Source organism: Aulonocara sp. 'chitande type north' Nkhata Bay, linkage group LG9 (genome assembly GCF_057382095.1).
Source record: "Aulonocara sp. 'chitande type north' Nkhata Bay isolate Kocher_YH1m ecotype deep benthic linkage group LG9, A_spYH_male_GT1.1, whole genome shotgun sequence".
In the NCBI taxonomy this organism is placed as follows: Eukaryota; Metazoa; Chordata; class Actinopteri; order Cichliformes; family Cichlidae; genus Aulonocara; species Aulonocara sp. 'chitande type north' Nkhata Bay.
In genome coordinates this window covers 11,735,069-11,753,920 of record NC_141352.1, presented here as the reverse complement: position 1 = coordinate 11,753,920, position 18,852 = coordinate 11,735,069, and the positions used below count along the sequence as shown (strand labels likewise).

The following is an 18,852-nucleotide window of genomic DNA, read 5'->3' as shown; positions in this document are numbered from 1 at the left end:
ACAAAAAAGAGTGAGAAGCTTTCCGAGATTAGAAACCACACACCATCTAAACTGTCTAATGATCCAGCGCTGACTGAAGCCTGGTCACAGCGTTAAATACATCGGCGTCAGACAGTAATAATTCACCGCAGCTGGTGTGTTGATTAATCGCCGGTGTGGAGAAAACTCAGAGCGGAGCTACTTCCGGTCGGCGCTTCCGCCTCCGGGGGAGTGCGGCTCCATCAAAATAAAAACACACAAATGAGTAGGTCGCCCGGCAGGTTGCATTCACTGCATTTTAGAGCGATGAGTAAATTCACTCCCGCACAGATGTAATGAAGGGAACAAATATGCTTAGATATCAAAACAGTTCTTGTAGCTGGCTGGTTACGCCTGGAGACCAAGATTGGTTGCAAAGTTCGCTTTGGTTGCTGGCAGATCGGCACAGTCTGTACTTTGTATGGAAGATTCAGCTAAAGTTTATTTATATAGCATCAAATCACAACAACAGTCTCCACGAGGTGCTTTGTATTATAAGATAAACACAATATAACAGAGAAAACTCACCTGGTGACAGTGGGAAGGAAAAACTCCTTCAGAGAGCTGCAGACGACTCTTGCCTTCAAAGTAAAAGTTGTGCCTTGAAAAGTCACTTAAACACATTAAACGTTAACGCTCAGCACTTTTTATCCTTTTATTCATTTCTAAGTTAATTTAGCTCCATTTAAAAATTAATTTAGGAAGCTAATGTGCAGAGAGAGAGAACCGAAATAAGTTCTTTAAATGAGCTTTGACTCAAGTCAGACGCCATCTGCTGCTCCTTTGTTTAGCATCCTCTTCTTTCTTACTCATTTCTCTTTCCCCTTCTTATTTTTCTCTTTCGTGCTGCATATTTTCTTCACTCTTCTCCGTGACCCAGTTACTCCTTTGCAGCCAAAACAGAAACCGAACAACGGAGGCCGCGATTGATCTGCTGATTCTGTGTTTTCTGCTCTGTGTGCGTTTCCAGTGCGTGACCGGGTCAGGACGAAGATGGAGAGAGACATCCTGGTGGAGGTCAACCATCCCTTCATCGTCAAACTGCACTACGGTGAGTCAGCCAATAGCAGAGCTCTGTGAAGAGGAGTCACCGGCCAATCGGAGCTCGTCTTTGAGCTTTTTAAATACTAACTCAGTTTGCTTTCGACCTCCAGCATTTCAGACGGAGGGGAAGCTCTACCTGATCCTGGATTTTCTCCGAGGAGGCGACCTCTTCACTCGTCTCTCTAAGGAGGTAACAGCAGTTTAAACCAACACAAACAGCGGGTATAGAAAGTGCCCAGCATTTCTAATCGCTATTTAAATCAGTGCATGGTGGTCCTGCACCCGTCTGAGCTGTCAGCTGCTGAAAAATAAGCCCATCCATCCATTTTCTTAACCAACTATTCAAATCGGGTCGAATGTGTGCTGGAGCCGATAGATACATATATGATAGAATAAACTAAACCCTAAAAAGTCCGAATAAGAAATTAAAAAAAGCAAGCTGAAGAAGAAAAGACTCAGGCTTTTCATTTGTCCTGCACTTACAGCATGACTGCTGCTGTTTAAGGCTACATGGTCAAATCTGGACCTGCAGTGATTAAAAAAACACACCTGTGTTTCAGGTAATGTTCACAGAGGAAGACGTGAAGTTCTACCTGGCGGAGCTCGCGCTGGCCCTCGATCACCTCCACGGGCTCGGCATCATTTACAGAGACCTCAAACCTGAGAAGTATGCACACACACACACACACACACACACACACACACACACACACACACACACACACACACACAGCCTCATGCATGTAAACAAAGCAGCGTGCAGCGTCCCGGCAGGACGATTAGGTCAGCTGCCAGGTTTCCCTCGTGGAGATCTCTAATGCAGTTAGCAAAATGGCTTTTCCAGGCCACTAATGTCTGTGTTTACGTTCAAGTCAACTCTGTTTTATTTAAACAGCACATTTAAAACGACTAGAGTTGGCCCCGTCTGTGGAGGCAGAGAAATGCAACAGAATCGATTTTAAGACTGTCAGCTGTTCTGTTATTTGGAGGCAATAACAGAAACGCCTGCTCACCTTTGGTCTTCAGGTTAGGGGCTGTGAGCTGATCGCAGAGAGCTGGAGATCCTGACGCAGGGCTTTAAACACAAGTAGTAAAACTTTTAAATGGCAGTGCAGTTGAGCTCAGACTGCAGCGACGTCTTGTGTTTACTTTGTCGGGCAGCTGAGCCTGTGAGTCAGAGAGAGTGCAGCTGGACCATCAGAGCTACAGAAGTCTAACGGAGAGGTGATGAAGGTGAACCATCACAGCAGAGGTCAGGGAAAGTGCAAAGTTAGCAGGAATAGTCCTTTAACCAGGGGTGTCAAACATAAGGCCCGGGGGCCAGAATCGGCCCAACAAAGACTCCAGTGCGGCCCAGTGGACGGCTTTGGAAAATGTGAACGTGGGGCATAAATGTTGGACTTTGAACTGTAGCTTCATACGTTTTACAGCTTTTCCTGCTGATAACGACCTCCACCTCCCATGGCCAGTCATACCAGAGTCATTAACCCATTATGTACCATAGTTTGGCAGGCTTGCCTCTTTACATGACTGTAACTCTGCTACTGTTTGTTCAAAACAAAGAAGAAAAACTGTTAAATCCGAGTTACCTTCTCTGCAGGGTACACGTTCTTTCTTACAATGTGTCGTGCTGGCAGGTTTCTTTCATTTCTTCATCATGTAGAAAAACTGAGGCATAATGTTGGAAGTTCTTTTTTACAAATCTCAGGGAATACTTGTGTAATTAAACTTCTTTACACGAACATGAAGGCTGTGCGTGTGCCCACGATGTGAAGTGAGTTTGACGTCCCTGCTTTCAAACAAGCCTCCATGCTATAATTTAATGACGTGCCATTATGGGGAGCTGCTGTCTGCCCCACAAATCTTTAAGTCTGGTCTCCAGAATCTTGCCTGTGAAAGCTCAGTCATGACATGAAGGCTGTAAGTGCACAATCACACTGAGTAATGCAGCATTTGAAACAGTCTTCTGTTGTTTCAGCATCCTGCTCGATGAGGAGGGACACATCAAGCTGACCGGTGCGTAACCTTACACCTTTTTCTGTTTCCTCACGCGTACCCCTGCCGCTGTGCTCAGATACTTACTGCTGCTTTCTCTGTGTTTTTATCATGCAAAGCTGGCACTCATCTTTGTACATGTGTGTGCGTTTGTGTGCTCAGACTTCGGCCTCAGCAAGGAGTCGATAGACCACGAGAACAAGGCCTACTCTTTCTGCGGCACGGTGGAGTACATGGCTCCAGAGGTGGTGAACAGGCGAGGACACACGCACAGCGCCGACTGGTGGTCGTACGGCGTTCTCATGGTGAGAGTCTCAAATAATCCGATTGCAATAAATCTTATCGCACTCATTGTGTCGTATCAGCAGTCCTGCGGTCTCAGGTGAGCTGTAATGAGGTTTTCTCCTGGCAGCTCAAATTATTTGGAGCTGTTTGCAAGCTGATAACATTTTTAAATCCTCCGTGGTTCCCACGTAAACATTGTTGCACAAAAAGTCACAAATTACATTTAAATTTGTGTTAGTACAGCTCAAAAGCCCCGACATTTATGAGGAGGTAAACATCCATCCATCTGTTTTCTGCCACTTATCAGTTACAGCAGAGAAGCTCCTGCTCCCTGGCTTCTTTTCCTGGCTCTTCTCAGAGGGACACTGAGGCTTTCTGAAGCCAGCTGAGAGATTTGTTCTCTCTGGCATGTCTGGGTCTGCTTTGGGGCCTCCTCTCAGTTAGGCAAGCTTGAAAAACCTCAAAAGGAAGGCGTCCAGAAGGCATCCTTATCAGATGCACAAACCACCTCAGCTGGGTCCTTTTGACATGAAGGATGTCGGAGCTCCTCAGCCAGTCTTAACCCAGACCCCCCACAGAGGAAGCTCGTTTCTGCGGCTTCTTTTCTTTGGGTTACCACACGCAGCTTAAGTATAAAACACAGCAACTTTAGAACCGATAAGATATTTAAGATTTACTATAGTGATATATCGGACAATAGTTCACAGCTTTAACAAGCCAACGAGCAAGTTTGATCCCAGGAGGTCAGGTGGTTGTAGTTTGTGGCAGGGAAGCTGCAGAGTGCCCCCTGGTGGACAAACTGTGCACCACAACACTCATAAGATGGCTGAAGGATGTTTCTCTCTTCTTTACGTCTGTAGTTGTCATTTATTTATTATATGCCATTATAAATGTCGATACCAGATGATGTCAGCTCGGTCGGGTAGATACGTTGATGTTTCCACAGATATTTGTAAAGAGACGATTTTTTTCTAACTTTGGTTCTGTACTTAAACACAATGAATTTTAAATTAAACGAATCGGTTAAAGTTCAGACTTCCAGCTTTACTTCAGCGGGCTGAAGAAAAAGATTTCATTTATAATATATTAAAGAATTTATAATGCAAAGTAAATGGACGAGTTAAAGAACTGAAAACGAAATGTTCATTTCTAATACTTGGTTGAAAACCCTTTGCTGGTAATGACAGCCTGACGTGTTGGACTCATGGACATCACCAGATGCTGGGTTTCCTGGATGTGAGCAGACAGTATGCCTCTTCTGTCCTGTGTCACATCATCAATGAACACCAGTGTCCCAGTGACGCTGGCAGCCATGCAAGTCAGAGCCTTCACAGTGCAGATGATGTGGTATGCTAGTAGAAGGTACAATCTGGCTTTTGTGTTCCTGAGGTTGTGAGTGGCTTGCACCTGTAGACGGAGGAGGAGTTTCTCTTCACCATGGAAACGATTCTGCGATCATCCACCACTGTCCTCCACCAGCTCTTTTTGCGCTGTCGAGTGCACCAGTGCTTTCTTTCTTTGTAGATTTTGATATTGTAGCAATTTCTCAGATGAGTTTTTTCTGCCTTCGCAGCTTAAGGATGGCTTGACCACATGTTGTCTGTTCATAGCAAAATCTTCCAAATGCAAGCACCACACCTCAAATCAACTCCAGGCCTTTTATCTGCTTAATTGAAATGACATAACGAAGGAATTGCCCACACCTGCCCATGAAATAGCCTTTGAGTGAAGTGTCCAATTACTTTTGGCCCCTTTAAAAACAGGGTGGCACATGTTAAGGAGTTGAAACTCCTAAACCTTCATCCAGGTTGAATGTGGACACTCTGAAATGAAAGTTGAGTCTACACATTATACTCATGTCCACAATAAAACTAAGTTTCAATAAACAGGTAACAAAAACCTAACTGTATATGTACTGGATGCAGAAAGTGAGTTTTTTGCTGATCCTGAGGCCAAAGAGGTGAGAAAACATGGGCTGTGTTCACAGGAACAGACCATGAGACAAAGAGGAGGGCGTGACTCTTAGATTAACGAATACACACAGGCGCACATAATCAAACTGATTTTCAGTGGTTATTCTTTATTTTGAGCCGTATGCTGGATGTTTTATCAGTAAAATGTCAACAGAAGTTGAGGACTATTAAGTATAAAAGTATCTTAAGCTTCCTGTTTTCTGATCATATTGCACATTGTTATATCAGATCTGTCCTAAAAACTCATTAATTAATAAGCGTGATGGTGTCCTGTTCTCTCACAGTTTGAGATGCTGACGGGAACGCTGCCGTTTCAAGGAAAAGACCGGAAAGAGACGATGACCATGATCCTCAAGTAAGACACCTTACACTCCTCTCCGATCCCCACCCTGCAGCTTTTATTTGAGCTCCCTGTACATCCGAGAAGAGACGGAGAGAGAGAGAGAAAGTACAAGGCGAGTCAGCCCAGGGGAGGATTTTTATTAGAGGAGACAGAGTGCAGCACTCAGGAGGAAGAGGAGGATGAGGACTGGATGGACTGAGATCATCTCAGAATGTGCTGATAGCTCTTCATAAAAGAGAGAAAATAATCATGTTGCAGTCGGTGAGAATTAAAGGAAATATTAACCCCTCCTTCTTCCTCTCTCGCTCTCTTTTGACTCTCGGTATCCGCCCGGGGGGAAAGCTGCTGAGCAGACTCTGCAGAGTGCTGAGTGTGCTTCCTGTGTCACATCGACATGTTTCTGTCTAGTCTTTCAGATGCTGGGTACACAATACAGAGCATTCGATATGTTTCTCTCTCCGTTTCATCCCCCCTGCTGCCTTTCTCTGTGTCCATCACAGGGCCAAGCTGGGAATGCCGCAGTTTCTCAGCTCCGAAGCTCAGAGTCTCCTCAGGAACCTTTTCAAGCGAAACCCCGGCAACAGATTAGGTAAAACCTGCACACACGAGGCACGTTGAGAGGGTGTTCAATGGGTTTGTGGTTATGGAAGCATTTTCTTAGAATAAAGTTTATTTATTAAAGCACCCAGTGAGATTAAATAATGACAAAAATGGGAGTTCTCAGTTTTGAGCTCTCTGTAATCCTGGAGATACTTCCAGCAGATTTTCAGTTACAAGTCTACCTGTTTAATCACCCCATGTGACCCTGAGCTGGCGCCCTGTGTCACCCTCTTTGCCAGTGAATTCGCTGCCCCTCCTCGTCACACATCCAAACCACCTCAGCCTCATTTCTAATCCCGTCCGTCCTCGTCACTCGTAAATAAAATCTGAGCACCTCCAGCTCTGCCAGCTGTCTTTTTGTCAGTTACATCACAGCCCCGTTCTGAGCCCAGTTTGAGCTTCGGCAGGTGTCTCGACCGTGTCTGCATGCATAAATGCACCGTTTAGTTGTTGCCATGTGATTGGCTGATTAAGATGCTTAGTACTGCTTAATAATTACAATCCAGCGATTGAGCCGTGGTTTTTGAGGCTCTCGACATGCCGTGCTACACGTGTCACATGCTCGGCAGGTGGGAATGTTTCGAGCTGCCTTCACCGCTGAGGGCACCAAACACAACCCGAGGGCCCCCGGAAGCCACAGGTTCATATTTACTGCATGCAACACCTGCATCTGTTACGCTGTGTAATTCACACAGCGTAACATTCAGCCCTTTATGGTGTTTGTGTTTTTCTGTGGAGATTAGCTCCAAACAAAGTCTCCGCGGGTCTCGTGCAGCCTGTGGAAATGTGATTACAGCAGCATCGGGCTCACTGTCGGTGCGGTGTTTGTTTTAGGAGCTGGGCCGGATGGAGTGGAGGAGATCAAGAGGCATCATTTCTTCAGCACCATCGACTGGAATGTCAGTTTCTCCTTTATTGAAAAATCTGCTTTAATGATGACAGAGTCGTCTTTGGTTATGATTCTGTCTTTCAGTGTGTTTCCTTGTCCCTCATATTTCCTCTCGCTGCAGAAGCTGTACCGCAGAGAACTCCACCCTCCTTTCAAGCCAGCAGCGGGGCGACCTGACGACACTTTCTATTTTGATCCAGAGTTCACAGCTAAAACACCCAGAGGTACAGGCTGTCACTCTACCTCCTCCTCCTGCCCTTCACACTGTGCAGAGCTGAACCGCATTGCCGTATTAACAGCTGTTTCTCTGTGTGAACCAGACTCGCCGGGGGTCCCGCCGAGCGCCAACGCCCATCAGCTGTTCAGAGGGTTCAGCTTTGTGGCCATAACGGAGGAGGAGACGCAGCCACTACCCAATGCTATTGTACAGGTACAGGCAAACGCCTCAGAGGCAGAAATAATCCAGTTAACTGGGCTAACCCTCAGTGGACGGAGGCGACGAGCACAGCACGCGGGGGCTGTCTTCACACTCCACCCTGGAAAATTTCATTCACACATTTGCTTTCCCGAGGTTTCACTCCTGCACCTCCTTCCTTTCTGGTACATCGTACCTTTATCACCAGCAGTAGATTAGGTCATGGATGAGTCATTTTTTAAGTGCTTTCAATGAAACAAGAACATTTTCCAAAATCTCCTGAGAAACGCATCCAGACGCCACATCTCTGCACTCTCACATCTCTTGTAATTAGTCTGTTTTTCACCTCAAAATAACAATAATCATCTAATATAAGGATTAATAATCATAGCATCAGTGTAAGGACTCACTGGGGGTGAAACTGTTTGTAATTAACGCGTAACGCACAGCATGAGCACGAGTGCCGCCGCCGCCGTGGGGCAGAGGTCTCAATCAGGCCCGAGTCGTTGGTTATGAGGACTCACATCTGTTTACATTTTTTTCATGTGCAGCAACTTCACAGAAGCACGTCCCAGTTCGCAGACGCCTACGAGATCAAAGAGGACATCGGCGTCGGCTCCTACTCCATCTGCAAGCGCTGCGTACACAAAGGAACCGGCATGGAGTACGCAGTGAAGGTGAACGCGCACAGCAGCTCAACATCTGCTTTTGTGTTTTTAATACACGCAGGGCGACGACAGGTTTCTGGAAAGAAGCTGATGATGCACTGAAACGTTCTGAAAGATGATTTCTATCACAGATGTGCAGATATTTATCGATTCTTCATATTTCTATGACCATGTGAACGTGGTTGAGCTTTTAGCTGTTTTAGTTTCGTTCCGTTTGCCGTCTCTGACGCTCACAGTTTACTGTGTCGGTATTGTTGACATTTAAGGAGTAAATTAGTTTGAAACAGCTTAAAATGTCCGGTAATTATACAAACGCTGCTCGTTTGAAAAACGACAGTAAATTACGAGGACGTAACAGATCTCAGCTCCAAACTAAAAGTTGGCTTCAGATTTTGTTGTGCTGCTGGTTTGGAGACATTTCAGGATATTCAAATACTGTTGCTGTTGGTGATAATCTGCATATTTGTCAAAAATGTGAATAAATTAACATAATTGACACTGTTTTTCTGATTTAATGCCACGATAAGTGATGCATTATCTAAGTAGAAACCGTTGTCATCCAGTCCTGTAAAAACTAAGTACGCTCCATAATTCAGTGGCTTGTAAAAGCAGCAATAACTTGAAGCACATTTTTCTGTATGACAGAAATCATGGCTGTGGAGGAACGTAGCCCACTCTTCTCTGCAGCACTGCTTCAGTTCATTGAGCTTTGCAGACATCCGTGTATGCACAGCTGTCTGGATGCCTGGGATCATCGTACTGTTGCATGATCCAATTTGATGTTGATCAGACTAGAGTAGAAAAGCCAGCCTGACACCTGCCAAAGTTCCTGCTTTTATATTGCTGATGATCGAGCACCTGCCTGCTGCTTCCTCTCTTATTTCCTTTCCTCGGTGCGGGCGTCCTCAGTTTTTCACAGGACTCCACAATCCTGCTGAAACTTTGTGTCAGCGTGTGGGATTTAAAAGATCTTAAACTTTAAAAAACTTGCAATAAAAACACTTTATATTCAAAGCGCTGTCTCTGTGACAGATTATCAACAAGTCCAAGAGAGACCCGACGGAGGAGGTGGAGATCCTGCTGAGATACGGGCAGCACCCCAACATCATCACCCTCAAAGACGTGAGTCACTCCCAGCAGAGTTTTGAATTGCTCTAAATCTGCTGCTAAACTTAACCAGTCTCATGGTTATTTTCTTATTTAACGTTATTTAACAAGTGCAGCTCCCCCATCAAGCCCAAAGGTATCCTGACATATTTATAAATATATTGTTTCATACTTAAAGAACCACGTCTACACCAACATTTGATATTAAGCATCACATCAGTTATAGGAACACAAAGCATCAGTGTTGTTGCTATTGTGACACCAACGATGATTTAAAGGTGCTCAGTGTGTCGTCCTGTGTTCAAGAATTTCTTTACGCAATCAGCAGATGTGAAGAAACACCTGTAATGAATCTAGGCTGGGCTGTAAGTTCATGCAATGCCAGTTTGTACCAGAAGGTGGAGCAGTGAGTCACCTGTAAGCTGTTAGGACAAGCTGCCCCCTGCTGGTGAACATTTTGGTTAAAGTTGCACAGGTTAAGTACAAGAGTTTAACTTTAAACTCTTATTGTGAAAATCACCCTCAGCCTGTGTTAACATGGAGTGAAGCTGCCGCGTGACTCATCCAGGGTCACTTTCCCACCCCTGGGCTCGACCTGAATATCCGGCGAGCTTTTCCAAGTCGCTGTCGGACAAACAAAAATAATAATTTGCTTGCTGTGATGCTAATGATTTCATTTTTTCTGTGACTCACTGCTAATTAGAGTTAAAAATATCGTCCCGATGATGCTGCTGGGTGAAAATGCCCCCGCTTGCATTTGATCCAGTAACTAATGATGGTTTCATCTAAATTGATGGTTTTCCACTTGAAACAGCAGTGAGGCACTTATAAACGTCTAGTTCCGCATTTTTCTTTTTGCTTTTAATTTTAAGAGCTGAATAAATAAATTCACAGGCGATTTCTGTGACTAAATCGCTGCCGACTTACGTGTGGGTCGGTTTATTTTCGTGTCGTAGGTGTATGACGACGGCCGGTCGGTGTTCCTGGTGACGGAGCTGATGAAGGGAGGCGAGCTGCTGGACAAAATCCTCCGTCAGAAGTTTTTCTCTGAGCGGGAAGCCAGCGCTGTTCTCTACACCATCACCAAGACCGTGGAGTACCTGCATGTGCAAGGGGTGCGTTTCTCCAGAGGCCTTTAGGAGCAGCGGTAAAACAAAGAGATGGACACAAAATGTTCGAGCTCGTCTTTCTGTGGAGATGTGCTGCTGTTCGGCTGTGACAGATGAGATGAGAGCCGCTGTATCAAATTAAAAAGGTTCTTTATGAGTTGGGACTTGGTCACTTTAAGTCCCATTTGATACAAAATGATGTTAATCCAGTAAATTAAAGCCCCGTTAGAGCTAAAGAGGAGGATAAAGCAGGCTGTGACAAGCTGCTAACATACGAGCGTGCAGTGTCCACTGCACGACAGAAGAAACTGATTTAAATATGAAATAAGCCCATTTTTCCATCATGCAACAATCAAAAAGTACAAATAAAGAATGGCAGTAAAGTAATAAATGGTTACTAATCCTTTGATGTGGTAGCAAAGCTCTTTCTGTCCATGTCTTCAGTAGGTTTAGTCAAATTTGTATAATAGCTGCGATCCAGCAGACATGCGTTCGAGGTGAAGAGAGAGAAAGCTGATGTAGTCGACCTCCGTGACTCTGTCGCCCTGCTGGGTTTGCAGGTGGTGCACAGAGACCTGAAGCCCAGTAACATCCTGTATGTGGACGAGAGCGGGAACGCCGAGTCCATCAGGATCTGCGACTTTGGCTTCGCCAAGCAGCTGAGAGCGGAGAACGGCCTGCTCATGACGCCGTGTTACACCGCCAACTTCGTCGCCCCCGAGGTACGTCGGGGTTCCTCCTTCCTTTATTTTTTCACCATTTTGCTTTATTTCCTGTCATCATCGTGCGTGCTCTGTAGGACACCACAGATTTGCCATTTTAGCATCTTTTTACTTAAACGTTCACTTTCGTGAGGTTCAGAATTCCTTCCCATATTTTGTCTGATGCCGTTATTTAACACATTTAAAACAAACGTTGAACAAAAGAAAAGTCAAAAGTCTCCCATCAAAGTGCAGCTCCGTCAGGTGCCCCTCAGCTCGAGGACAGCAAACTTTCCGAGGACAGACGGGACCGGAGCGCGCTGATTAATTCACAGCCTTCGGTTGTGTGAACAGACTAATGTTTTGACACTCCTGCGTCTTCCTCACAGTCAGCTGTTGTCCTCTAAAAACTGAACAAGTGTTCAAAAACGATCGACTGTTTCTGCTGACACTGTTCAACTGAAAGATCTCTAAATATTTATCAACTTATCTGCTGCTACATGCAAACTAACCTGTTTACCTGAGGAATAATCACCTGTGCACAACACCAGCCAGTCTATTGTTTCTCTTAGAGCTGTTACAGTATCAGAGTTTTGCGATTAAAGCTGAAATACTGACACTCAGTCATCAAAATACTGATGGACAATGCAAATGCTGCAAAATGCTGATTTCCTGTTGCCACCAGGTGGCGCTGTGTCTCTCAGTCAGTATTGGCACGAAGGCGCCTGGACTCTCGTCACAGGTTTGGTTAAACTTCTTCTGCTGTAGCGAAACATCGAAATTCACCGTGTCGTCACGGAGGCGCCCTTTAACAAAAACTCAAATGCTTCACAATTTAGCATCAAGAAGGTCGTCAGATTAAACGAGCAGAAGAAGATGCGCTGAATCCAAAATACTCAGGTTGTTTTGTGGTTCAGGAAGTCTGGACGTCACATGACAACATGCAAGATCCACAGTGTATAAAATATTTGTTAGCGAGCTTCCTGCTCCATAAAATTAATGAGATCAAATAGATTCTTTTGACGGCTTCTTCCTTTTTTTTTACACGACTCTCCATATGAACACTTAACAGGGATTCTTTTGCTGTCTGCACCTGTTTGCACCTGTGCGTCATCGCTGTGTAACTAAGCCTGAACCAAACAGTCCTTCAGAGACAAAGCATGTTCAGGCAGCCCTGATTATACAGCTGCCAAGTGTAGGGAATATAAATATATGTGTGAGAGGTGTAATCTTGATCATTTGGAGGGTGCTGACGCTCTTTTTGTTGCAGAGAAAGGAGAAGGCAGGACGTTACTTTTGCTTGAAGCTGGTGTTTTCTGTCCTGGCAGGTGTTGAAGAAGCAGGGTTATGACGCAGCCTGTGACATCTGGAGTCTCGGAGTCCTGCTCTACACGATGCTAACAGGGTAACAGAGACTTTAATCTTCGCTTCTAAGAAACTTAATTTAACAAAAGAAACTTCTTACTTTTTCTTTACCTGACATCAGTTTGTCAAAGATGCTTCTTTGTTACAAAAAGTAAAAGAAACGCCAACAATGATGGTTCATGGTCATCAGGCGGTTTGCTAACCACAGCTGGTTGATGGTGAGCTGGTGGTATTTCCTGATGAGCCGCGGTCTGAAAGGACTCACTGAGAAGGCAAAATGAAATTCCTTATGAAACAAATGTCGTCAAGGCAACGAGTGATGATCTCACATTGAAATAATTGATGTGTTTACACTGTCTGTGTGAAGTTAATGCCTGTTCTTTCATAGTTTTGGTGCCTGTTTGCAGGTCTTACACTTCCTGCATATCAGCCCCTTTGCTCTGTCCTTCCAGTTTCACTCCATTTGCTAACGGTCCAGAGGACACCCCGGAGGAAATTTTGGCTCGGATCGGCAGCGGGAAGTTCTCTCTCAGCGGAGGATACTGGAACTCTGTCTCAACTGAAGCTAAGGTGAGGCCTGTTTCCTAACAAACACACAGAAAAGTAGCTCCGATTGAAGTGAGCCGCTCACCGTCTCTCTGTGATCGCCACGGTGACCCGGAGTTCAGTTGTAACCTCTGACCCTTTAGGACCTGGTGTCTAAGATGCTGCACGTCGACCCCCACCAGCGGCTGACAGCGGGGCAGGTCCTCAGACACCCGTGGGTGACGCACAGAGACCAGCTACCCAAATACACCCTCAACAGACAGGACGCACCACTCCTCGTCAAGGTAACCATCCATCCATCCATCCATCCATCTCCATCATCCGTCAGTGGTTGATTGATTAATCAGTTTGTATTCTGGCTCCTCCTACAGGGTGCAATGGCGGCCACCTACTCTGCCCTTAACAGGAATGTCCCCCCGGTCCTAGAGCCTGTGGGCTGCTCCACTCTGGCCCAGCGGCGGGGGTTGAAGAAGATCACTTCCACCGCTCTGTGACCTCCTCTTTCTCCTCCGCCTCCTTCTTTTCTTCCTCCTCCCGTCAACTCTGACCTCGATCTGACCTCCGCCGGACCTTCCCTCTCCCTCACTTCGGTCCGGCGGGACAGACTACTGATGGACCTGGGAACCGCTAACGCCAAATAGGAGCACAGAGGCCGCCCCCCTCCCTCCTCGATCTCTCCTTCACCTCTGCGGGCTCTTCTGATTGGATCTCTTCTGCTGTCTTACCGTAGAGTCTCAGCTTTAGCATCACTGTTCAGCAGCCGGACTCAGCTGTCGAGAGAACCTTAAAGGGCGAGCCCTACGTTTCTCTTCTCTTTTTGCTTTGGACAATCAGCGCTAGCTCGCAGGCCCAGAGGGCGAGTGCGCGTCAGGAAGATAAAAGTACTGTATTTATTTACTCCAGACGGGGGAAATCATAGGAACAAAGTAATGTAAGGTATGCATTTAAAGAGCTAGAGTCTTTGTTATCATACTGTGGTCATGGTTCTGCGTAGCTGTAGATCCTGCATCTAAGCCTCAAGTAGCCTGAGAGACGACGGCGTCTGCAGAAAAGGACAGACGGTGGGACATTCAGCCCGACGGGCGGAGCAGCCTCAGCCTCAAAATGGTTTTAAAATCCAAAAAGCTAAAGCAGCGTGTTGGGGTCACTGAAGGTCAAATTACAGAGCAAAAGTCTTTTTAGCTTAAAGTCCTAAATTTATGAGTAGAAAATGACAAAATTAAGAGAAATGAAACAGCAAATGTTGATGGGAAGAATTCCAGTTTATCTGAAAAAGAGTTTTGCAAATTTATTAGAAAAATAAATAAATAATTTTATGAGGGAAGAAAATGTGAAGATTAGTAAGAAAAAATGGCAAATTTACCAGAAAAAAAGAAAACACCTCTCCAGTTAATCTGAAAAAATTCCACATTTTGAAAAACAAAAATTTCATTAAATCTTCACTTTTATTGGCTCCGTGTGGCCCCAGACGAAAACATAACGCATATCCATGCTCTGTAATCACGTCACACACAGTGGCACAAACGCTGTTCTCATAAATTTGCCTTTTCTTTAAGAAAAGTGAATGAAATCGATTTTATTTAACCTTCAGTAACCTGCTGCAGCCGTCTGCAGCCTGTGTTGTTGTTGTCGGACAAACCGAAACCCGCTTTCCAGTATTTTATCTTTAATGTGCAACAACAAAGCAAAGAACAAACATCTGAGCCGTGTTCTAGTCCAGAGTGTTTGACGGTGGGCTCGTTCGATCATCCGGTCAGCAAACGTAACGACACCTCCAGATGTTTTTTCTTACTGCCAATAAATCCCATGATAAGATACTAGAATCAGTTTGTTGGGATTTGTTGACAGCAAGAAAAACATGATCGGATTTATTCTTTGAACAAACAGAGATCCAGGAAATCACGGAAGAGTGATGCAAGTGTGGAAACAACACTTGCAGCAGAAAGAGCCACTCTGTCTTTGTAACAGTATTTTTTTTGTCCAGCATCAATTTTAAGCTGCACATGTTGAGCTTTTGCTGCCCCCTGGTGGCCACGGGAGGGCTGTGCTTCTGAAACACTCCTCCCAGAGTAGTTTGTCATCAGTATAACGTCTCCTGGACACTCTGGTCTGATATTTAACACTATTGTCCTGTTATTTTACTCTTTAATCTGGTTTTTAAAGATCTTAATGTGATGAAGGGCGGTGCTCCCTCCTCCTCCTCAGGAGACTGGAGGCAAAGCTTGAGCCTATCAGCAGCTGGGATTTCAAATTTTAGCACTAAAGCTTAAATAGAAATGTAAAATATCCAAATAATTAACTTTATCTGAGCTTCTGAGCGTGATCAGAGAGCTGCTGATAAAACCCTGAAACATCAGTAAAGTCAGGTGTTTGTGCAGCAGGGCCGAGCACCTCTGCTTTAAAGCTCCTCTCTGGCTTCTCTTGTGCAGTTTTAGGATGTGCCAGTAAATTTAAAGCAGAAGAAGAGGCCACAGAAGCAGCTTTAACTCTGAGTTTTCTCCTTCTTCCTTCACAAACACAAACTAAAATGACGTGTTGCCTGCCTGTAAATGAGGCTGACAGGGGAAAAAGGCGTTTCTCGCCTCCACCGATGGTCACGCGACGTCTGTATGAGCCGGCTGATCTCCTCCTTACGTGCAGCAGAACTGTAAATACAGAACATGTCGAGCAACTCAGGTTTCTATGAATCAAGACAATGCATTTTTATACGTCCACGAGGAGGGGGTGTACATACAAATATTAAAAACAAAGCACAGAAGTGTGAGTGGAAGAAGGCGAGCGAGGCACAGAGAGGTGTTTATCAGACCTGATATGGAAACTCCAAAACCTGAATCCTTGTTTTCATCTTTGCTGATGTTTATTTTATGATTTAGAAGTCTTACATTTACTTTTCGACGTGTTTTTCTGGAGTCAAACTCTTCTGTCTCGACTGCTGTGGCGCTGTTTCTGCCAGGTGAGCTGGCGTCTGGTGCGTTTCCTGTTTTTGTGTCAGCGAACCCTTTAAAAATCTGACGAAAAAAACACTTTTAAAAACATTCCAGCAGGAGTCGAAACTACCGGCAAACCACGTTGGGCGTGCAGTCGGAGGTCCAGTGGTGGAGAAATCAGTGAAAGGGTCAGTTCACTGAAACTTGTGGACGATCTTTGTGAAAAGAATCAGTTCCAGCCACTAAAATACAAACATGTCCATCTTTTCTACATTTAATATCTCGTTAAACTGAAGGTCTTTGGGGTTAGGCCCTAATGAAACACTTCCAAGAACAAATATCTGATTGATTGTGTCAATGTTGGACTTCAAGTCCTTCATCATCATCACAGCTGATTTTACATCCTGGATCGATACGAGCACCGACGTCGCTGCCAGACGTTGTTACGGCCTGTTAAACTTCTCCGAAGCTTCCTCGTGTCCGCAGTGGTCGGCATTCAGGGCCGTTACGCTCCGCCCTCTCTGCGTGCGCCTCTGCTGCAAACAAGCGAGCGTCACATAAAGCAAAAAGCGCCGGACTCAGACTGTGTGAGCTCGTTTTCCACCAGCAGAAGAAAAACAAAAATCATGTTTAAGTCGCTTAATGGTGTAAATCATTTATGTTCAGATTGAGGCTCCAATTAAAAACTTCTAAATTATGAGAAAAAGTCCAGTTTTAAAGTAGAAACTGGAAATGTAGAAGTAAACTGTCACTAATGAAGTTTTTAGATCAAAATGCTGGAAAGTGACATTAAAAAGCTTTTAAACAGCAGAGTCACGTGTTAAAGATGAAACTATGATATAAGGAGTCCAGATTTTATAAAACATAATAGTGAGACAAAGTTTCAACATAACAGTTTAGAGATGAAAATGTGAAATATTAAAAGGTAAAGTCAGATTTTGAAAAACAAAAGTGGAAAATGACACATTCCCAAAAAACAAATCAAATTATAAGAGAAGTTGTTTTTAAAATACACATCTGTATTCATCGTACATTAAAAAGTCATTTTTCATTAAAAAGCTTATTTTAAACTCGAACACAAATCTTTGAAATGAACTTTTCATCTCTGTTATGACATTTTAAGACTTTTATCTCTGAATTAATTTGATATTTTTAACTCAGTGAGACATTTTTTACTCCGTCGGGAACCTTTTTTGAAATCGTGGCCGGTCTTTGTTCATCGTTTCCTGGTGGAGATGATCTTCCACAGCCACTGAGCTTCTTGCTTCTGCGGGTCAATGATTAGAAACTGCTTCCTCTCTGTGGTCGTCTGGGTGTCTGTGAGAAAAAGGGATAAAATGCAGATTTTCTTTATGTTTTATATATAATTATTGAATATATATATATGTAAGTGTTGATCTCTTCCTCGTCTATCCATGTACAGCTCTGGGATGATGAAACATGAAACGCTGATTTTGTTTTCCCCCTTTATGAGCAGAGGCATAGCTTTCTTTCTTCTCTCTTCATCCTCGCTCCTCTTCCTCTCCTTCTCTGATTTGATCCTGTCGGAGACGCAGTCAGCCCTGCTGCTACGCCAGCTCTCAGTTTTTGTACCTGCGGCGAGAGCTGGACTTTCTATTAAAAACAATAAAAACAATAATCAGTCAAAGAGTGTCGTGCTTTGATCTCCCTGAAGCTGTTACCTCATTCCTTTCTAAAAAAAAAAAAGTTCTCACTTTCACGTTGTTACAACTGACACCAGAGACTCTGGACACTTGACTTTAAATGTGAAAGCATAATAACCTAAAAATGATACTGCAGAGCAGGAAGTGGCATCTCCTGCATCCACACACAGCTGACAGCTAATCCCTGGGAACACTTTTTAATGGCCATAAAATCAGTGGTTTTTACTTTGGCACAGCAAAAAGCGCCTGTTAGTTTGTTGCAGAGCTGGAATGTAAATGTGCCTTTGAAGCCGCTGGGTCAGCTCCTGTTGGTTCAATGTGCTGCAGGATAATAATAGTGCACGTTTGAGGAACGTTTTTACTTTATTTAACACAATTCAGGGGGCTACATGCTGGACTTAGAGGGCAGAAGCAAAGTATGGCTCTGATGCCGATTCCACTGTGTGTTCTGTCGATACCGTGGATGTCCGGATCGTTCTGCACACCTCACAGCTCAAAGACTTTGGAGAGCTTCAGATGGAGTGGACTGAGGACGACATCGCCACCATGCACAGCTGTCGCAGTCCTGATGTCAAACCGCTCATGAGCCAAGACCTCAACTGTTGCTCGGAGGTCCAAAGTCCTGTCTTCAGATGAAAGTGAATTTTGCGTATCATTAGTAAGACGAAGCTCCGAGTGCAGGGATGTCAAACTTCTAACACTGTGAGGCCAACCTGTGAAACTCTTCTTTCTGTGAGTGTTTATCTTAACATAAGATGTCCAGTCTCAGCAGCACGCATCAGTTTCTCTGCGCGGTGAACAAATCTGTCAGCACGACTCTTTGGGATTAAACTGTAAGAAATACATGTTTAAAATAGAATAAAAATCTGGTGCTCGGACTCTAAGTATAGTACTGTAGTTATAAAACAGGAAGTATTTGTTAACAAGGGTTTGTTATTATTTGTTTTAACTTATTTTAAACTGAAATTTCTTTAGTAGAAAGTGAAAAAAATGGAACTTTTATGTCATTTTATTGTTTATCTGCTACTAAATTACTATGCGTAGTAAGCATGGCCATGGGGGAAGTGTTAAAATAAGCTTATATACTACATTTGAAACTCCAGAACTTTACACCATCCTTCACATTTTCCAAAGCTGTCCACTGGGCTCTACCGGGGTCTTTACCAGGCTGATTCTGGCCCCTGGGCCTTATGTTTGACACCC

The 18,852-nt window shown here is 44.4% G+C and overlaps 1 protein-coding gene across 4 annotated transcripts in view; it reads left to right on the top strand.

The window, feature by feature from the left end:
• rps6ka3b (ribosomal protein S6 kinase A3b) overlaps nt 1–17,659 on the top strand; it is a 66,029-nt gene extending 48,370 nt beyond the window's left edge. For all 4 annotated transcript variants that reach the window (XM_086305780.1, XM_086305782.1, XM_086305781.1 and 1 more), the window contains 18 exons: nt 989–1,069; nt 1,173–1,252; nt 1,623–1,729; nt 3,041–3,078; nt 3,220–3,362; nt 5,600–5,670; nt 6,159–6,247; nt 7,093–7,157; nt 7,269–7,371; nt 7,468–7,577; nt 8,114–8,239; nt 9,263–9,352; nt 10,294–10,452; nt 11,007–11,168; nt 12,476–12,552; nt 12,965–13,082; nt 13,202–13,342; nt 13,430–17,659. In XM_086305780.1, coding sequence (XP_086161906.1) covers nt 989–1,069; nt 1,173–1,252; nt 1,623–1,729; nt 3,041–3,078; nt 3,220–3,362; nt 5,600–5,670; nt 6,159–6,247; nt 7,093–7,157; nt 7,269–7,371; nt 7,468–7,577; nt 8,114–8,239; nt 9,263–9,352; nt 10,294–10,452; nt 11,007–11,168; nt 12,476–12,552; nt 12,965–13,082; nt 13,202–13,342; nt 13,430–13,552 — 1,883 coding nt within the window. In that variant the 3' untranslated portion in view covers nt 13,553–17,659. The remainder of the gene's footprint in view (nt 1–988; nt 1,070–1,172; nt 1,253–1,622; nt 1,730–3,040; nt 3,079–3,219; nt 3,363–5,599; nt 5,671–6,158; nt 6,248–7,092; nt 7,158–7,268; nt 7,372–7,467; nt 7,578–8,113; nt 8,240–9,262; nt 9,353–10,293; nt 10,453–11,006; nt 11,169–12,475; nt 12,553–12,964; nt 13,083–13,201; nt 13,343–13,429) is intronic.
• The last annotated feature ends 1,193 nt before the right edge of the window (nt 17,660–18,852 follow it).